Below are 6,000 nucleotides of genomic sequence, written 5' to 3'. Positions count from 1 at the left end.
AAAATTGTTAGCTATTACCTCCAATGCAGAGAGGTGCACTAGCATAACTCGTAGGTTTTTTAGTGTTAGTCTATGGGCAGAAGTTGTAGTTCTGGTGCTGGGACATGTAATTAGAATGTTTTGTGCATAAAATACAGTTTTTGTACACACAAAATACTTTCGAGTGCAGAAACTATTTATTTGTGCATCTTTTATGCAGAGACAAGATCGTTTCTTTGCATTCTTAAAGCATATTTTTGTGTCCGAGTGCATTTTTACTCCTGATGCAGCACCGTTTGGGAGTTTAAAACAGTTTTTAGTATATGTGTTCAGAAGCTGCACTGAATTTCAGCGTGCAGTTTGAACGCTGAGCTTACACGGTAGCAGCCCCGGAAAGGCGGCTACAGATGGCGGCTGCTTTGAAATAGCCTGGCAGAGTGTGGCTGCATTCCATCGTAGGAGAGGGAGACCCGCTGTGCGCAGGTGCACCACAGCGCTCTCCGCCTGCACGCACAAGACCCACCGCGGTTGCGACAGAGAAGCGCAAGCCAATGGGAAAGTTGTGGGGCGGAAGAACTGGAAGACGAGTTACAGACAGGAGTTGGGGGGGGGGGGGCGGAAGTGAGCCTGCCGGAAGTGCCAGCGCTGTCTTATAGTGGAGGCTGCTGTGCGAACGGGCAAAGGGCGTGGAGCCGGTGAGTGAGCAAGGAGGGTACAGGCTGGCAGCAAGTGCTTTCCACGATAATACTGCAGCCGTTTTCCCTCACCAGCCTGCTGATAGGGCGTGTGGATGGTAGGCTTCTCACTGACTGCACACGCAGTGGCAGCCCAAGAGTGGGAGTGTATATCGGAGATGAATGTCTGTGTCTGAGGGTGTGGTTTGGTGAGAGTGACTGTATCTGTTTCAGAATACGTGTATGCCAATAAAATTTCCTGATTCGGTGTGTGTGTGTAAAGTCTCTGTCACGGACAGAGATCTTGCTGATAAAGCAGTCCAATGGAGCAAGGAATTACAAAAAACAGCAAACTCTACAGTACCACCATCTCTCATATCATTGCATCTATCTGTCCTAACTGAACCCTAATTCGAAATCCACTAGTCAGCTTTAAACAAATAACAGACTTTTAGACCCTTTATGTGTGCTGTTTTGTCATCATTTTTTTTTTATTATTTCATTGCTTTGCATTTAAAACTTTTTTTTTCTTCACCTCAGGGATAGTATCCAAAGAATTCACTGCCAAGTTGAATATGTTGGGCTTTTTCTTTTTCAGTATAAAAAAAATGTGGCTAAATTTGGGCTGATTTTGATGTGACACTTGGCTCGTTTTGAAGTGGCTTTGGGCTGTAAATTGAATTGACACTTAGCAACACTTTGTTTTGATATTGTTTCTCCACTAATCTATCTTTTCTTTGTTTTTTATATTGCACCACTAATCTATCTTTAATTTCCTTCTGCGTATTCCCTATTGGGATAATTTTAGAATTTAACTTTAAATTCTGATTCTAATCCACTTTGGGACTAATTTGGAAATGGTAGAATATCAAAATGGTCTATAAATAAAATGGCCTTATTAATTGCACCCAAAAAACAAAGCGGAAACCGATCAATAATGCTGATCTGTGAAGAAAACAAAGATGATAAGTTCCTATGTTCAAAATCCTTCAGTTGGAAGCTTCAGAAAATTGCTGGGACAATGCTTAAAGTCCATGTCACCAGTGTATAAAATCGTCTCCGTTTGTTGCACCAAATGTCTGAGACCCATCACTGTCATCGTATATTAATTATCTCAAGAGCAGTGTCAGATTCACATTAATAGATTATCGAACCTGCATCGCATAGCCGAAAGAAAGATTTTGAACATAGGAATTTATCAGTACCGCCCCTGAGGCAGCTCTCACAAGAGCGAAACTCGGCCAGAGTCGGGCACAGTTCTAATAAAGAATCCCTTTGACACCGATCATCTTTGTTTTCTTCGCTTATTAATTGCACTGCTGATGACCTTAGGAGCCATGCAAGTCTTGAGTGTCATACAAAGGAGGAAGGCGAGAGGCTGTGCAGGATTGCTCCTCAGTGTGAAGGGAGAAGCTGTGTAATTGGTACCATGATGAAAGGTGATTTGAAATGAGGAAGTAACAGTGGCATGCATGATACCTGATGGATGAGGAGAGAGCTGGTGCACGTGGTTTCTGATGAAAGAGGTACGAAAATCATATATGACTGTCCCTAGTGAAGGGAAAAAAGAAGATAAAATATACTGAATCTCTATTTCATATATTACTGGCTCAATGTTAATATTCCTTTACTGCCTCTGATGTTTCCTATGTGTCCAAAACAATAAAATCTAAATTGAAAAAAAAAATACTGAATCTCACTAGTTTCTTCTTAACTTTGGATCTTTATCCCAGGCCCAAGGCTCCCGGCAACAATCCAGCAGGGCCACCCAAACCACTTCATTTTATGTCAACGTCCCTGTGATGTCACGGCGTGGTCTGGTGTGCACCATCACTGCAGTGTCTCTCACCGTGACCCTCTCTGCTGTCACCGCTGCCAGTAGACCCTCAGCCTACTGCCCCCACAGGCCTCTGGACACCCTTTTCAGAGAGCCAACCTGCAGGTACAAACTACACCTCGACACACTGCTCCATCACAAGACAGGTGTAACGGGGAAGAAGCAATTCAGGAAACGCATACATGCATGCGTCAGAACAAGCTCAGCATGGGCAAGAGCAGTGCAAGCTTCTCTGCCACATAACAAAATTCTCCAGCCATGAAGGCAGAACAGTAATCGAGTGATTTAGGCGACTCAGTAGTGGGTGCATTACAAACTAGGGGCGGTTTTCAAATTGGCTGTGTTGGCACAAAGTGTGCACCTTACTCTTCGCCTGTAGTCTTTGCCTTAGCTGCTTTTTTCTTTTGAAGATTACTGTGGGTTCAGATTATGTGCCAGTCATTGCACCTGCTTTTTGTGTGGTTAGGATTTAATTCAAAAAGTAACTGCGTAGAAATGAAAACTATTTATGCCTGTACTTTTCCTCCCTCTACCTAAATGTGTCCCAGGTAATTTCTCTTAGTGCAGCTAAAAGTATGCACAATGTGCTTTTAGCCACATTGAGGGCAATTTTCAGACAGCCAGTTTATGCAGGCAACTCTTCACCTGTTGCGATTACTGTGGAACTTGCCCTCTAAATGTCTGTGCAGGTACTGACTGTGTTTCTCTCCTTCTCTTCTTCCAGAGCTGCTACTGTTACCCATCACTTTCATTCTTCGCCCTACTGTCCTGTCATTATGTCGGGCCTGCTCCATACCAAGGCACGGACCACTCCGTACCCAGGGTCACAGGTCAAGCGTGCTGTGGTGCCAGATGACATGGTCAGTTGGTCAGTGTCGTGGCCGGAATACAAGCCCGTGGAGTATACTGCACCCGCAATCCTGGCACGGCCAGTGTGGGCCGACCCTCTCATTGGGTGAGGAGAACCAGTGTTTCCAGTACCTTTTGCATGTTTGGTCTGTTAAAGTAGTCTTCACAGGAAGAAGGAAAGTTCCTACATGCAGCAAGTAAATTGCCGTGTGTGTGTGTATGTGAGCGTGCATAACTGACCTACAAATATACCGTAAATCCCAGTTTCCCAAGCCCCTGCAAAAAGAGGGGTAGTATATTAAGCTCTGGATGTGTTTGTAGTGCTTGCTTCCATTTGGGGCTGGGAGTTACCATTTCCTCTTCATTCCGTTTTTCTTTTGTTCCTCTTCCCCCAGAGAAAAGAATTTTTCTCCTAGGTTTAATGAGCTGGATGGACAGGTGCAGAGGAAGAGCCTAAATGGGCTCTACCAGCTGGAGAATGGGCAGCCCAGGTTGGTGCAACTATCCCCAAATTCCTCTTTCCTTGATCACCTGCACTCACTGTCTCTGCTTCCCATTCACCCTGATTTGCTGCAGTGAGTCTTCGGTGCCTCCTTCCCACAGTGTCCCTTATCCCTTTCAGTATCTGTCTCTGGTGCCTCTCTCCCTGTGGTTAATATCTCTGACTCTCTGGTATCTCTCTCTCCCTCTCTCTCTCTGGTGCCTACTTTTCTCCTTGATTCTCTATAGTGGTCTGTCTCTAGTTCTCCTTCCATTTCCTTTATTCCCTTCTCTGGTGCCTCCCTTCATCTCTCGTATCTTCTCTCTCTATTTACATTTTTTTTTGTAATTTTTTAATTTATATTCTACCTTTCTGCCACTTCAAAGTGTATTGCATTAAGGTACTGTAGATATTTCCCTGTCCCCAGAGGGCTCTCAAACTTAACAAATCCCTCTATTTCTCTGGTTCTGTGCACTCGCTGTTCTTGGTGTGTGTGTGTCTCTCTCTCTCGCTAATGTAATTAGGTAAGAATTAAAACTGTGAGCTGAAATTCAGCACTCGATTTAATGTACAGTAACTTTTTTTAACTTCCGATACAGTAAGCTAACAGTATATTAATGCATCAGGAGTTAAAATGCACACAGACTGGAAAATGATCACAGGGAAAAAGGCTTAGCGCACATTAAATATGATTTATGCACAGACAAAGATTGCAGCACAAAAAACATTTTTTGTACACACACAATGTATTTCCTAATCATCCTACTAAATCGGTGCAGATAAAATGGGTTTTACTCTGCCCCCAGCTGAAGGCGACAGGACATGTCTTTTTCTCTATGAAGTCATCATTGGATAAAGGGAGGTGCAGCCTGGCTGTGATGATCTGCAATAGCAAGCCTCCCTCCTGTTACAGAACATCCACGTAGCTGGGGACAGCCCTCAGGATGCTCATTTTGAGTGGTGGTGCTGTTTGTAATGGAACTGAGGGCAGCCATGGCGGATCTGTGTGAGAAGGATGCGGCTGCTAGTAGGAATAAGAATAGAGTCTTAAGTGGGAGACTAGACTGCTGGGACAGGGAGGTCAGTGTGAGACAGTTTGAGGAGATTTGATGGGGTGTGAGACTGTTGGGAACAGGGGTGGGGAGGAGGAAAGGGGTGAGAGTGAGACTCTCATCCTCCATGCTGTCTCTCATCACCAGGGTCTCTTTCTCATCATGTGAGGAGGGGCACTAACAGCGAGAGGAGGAGTGTTGAGAGAGAGAGAGATTTCTGGGGTCAAGGATTTAGCCTTAAGAGATTCCAGTTCAGGAAGCTTTCATGTCCTGAGATGACAGTTTGTACAAGCATTACCAAAATAATACATAAATGGGTTAAAAATAAATGCACAGTTTGTGAAAATGAGAGATATTAAGATGATTATGTGAAAATAGTTGAAATAGAATTTCTGTACTACTAGCCTGATGCCCTAGACATTTAGTTAATATGTATCAGAACATCAAAGTAGATCTAGATAAATACCTATTTTGTTGATCTATAGTATGAATGCTACTTTTGTAAACTGTTGTAATCTTCATTTGGAACGACGGGATATAAAATGTCTAAATAAGGGGGGCACTGTTTTGCTGGCTGATGAGAGCAGACGTATGATTGAAGAGCTCCGTCCCCCTCGGGCATAAAATTATCTCATTGTGGCTCTCTAAGGACCAAAATTGAAGCAAAATTATCTCAGAACTCCTGTAGTTTGGGATTTCACCTACCCATGGCAGCTAAAAGGAAAACTACTGATTTAAAGCAATTTTCCTATGGATGACACGTGTCTGACTCGGGGCCTACCTCCGCGGATACCGCCTCGGACTCGACTGAGCACACGGATCCGATACCGGACACAGAACAGGGGGCTGAAATACCAGCCATTGCAGCTAGCGTGGAGACGGAGCTACGAGACGAAATTCGTTCCTGGTTCATTGAATTTAGGGCAGACCTCCGCCAGCACAAGTCCGACCTTATGGCAGCAATGGCCGACCTAAAAGAAGATCTCAATGCTCTCGGCAACCGAGTTGATGAGCTTGATACGCAAGCAGACCAACACGGAGAGCTTTTAAATGAGATGACTACCCAGCACTCCGCTATTAATATGGAAATCAAGGCGCTCGCTGACAAGGTCAAAGACCTTGAAAATC

At 44.3% G+C, this 6,000-nt stretch overlaps 1 protein-coding gene and 1 long non-coding RNA gene across 3 annotated transcripts in view; one reads left to right on the top strand and one right to left on the bottom strand.

Moving 5' to 3' along the window:
• Positions 1-431: 431 nt before the first annotated feature.
• Positions 432-6,000, top strand: part of LOC115094209 (ADP-ribose pyrophosphatase, mitochondrial-like) — a 32,205-nt gene continuing 26,636 nt past the window's right edge. The window contains exons 1-4 of one of the 2 annotated variants that reach the window (XM_029607014.1): positions 432-674; positions 2,387-2,595; positions 3,215-3,445; positions 3,735-3,830. In XM_029607014.1, the coding sequence (XP_029462874.1) occupies positions 2,456-2,595; positions 3,215-3,445; positions 3,735-3,830 (467 nt within the window). In that variant the 5' untranslated portion in view covers positions 432-674; positions 2,387-2,455. The remainder of the gene's footprint in view (positions 675-2,386; positions 2,596-3,214; positions 3,446-3,734; positions 3,831-6,000) is intronic. The other variant, XM_029607017.1, reaches the window with a different exon arrangement.
• LOC115094213 overlaps positions 2,132-6,000 on the bottom strand; it is a 44,968-nt gene continuing 41,099 nt past the window's right edge. Inside the window, exon 3 of the long non-coding RNA XR_003857509.1 lies at positions 2,132-2,204. This is a non-coding gene — a long non-coding RNA (uncharacterized LOC115094213). The remainder of the gene's footprint in view (positions 2,205-6,000) is intronic.

Source organism: Rhinatrema bivittatum, chromosome 6 (genome assembly GCF_901001135.1).
Source record: "Rhinatrema bivittatum chromosome 6, aRhiBiv1.1, whole genome shotgun sequence".
NCBI classification, from domain to species: Eukaryota; Metazoa; Chordata; class Amphibia; order Gymnophiona; family Rhinatrematidae; genus Rhinatrema; species Rhinatrema bivittatum.
Note: the sequence above shows the minus strand (reverse complement) of the source record. Positions and strands in the feature narration are given on the sequence as shown.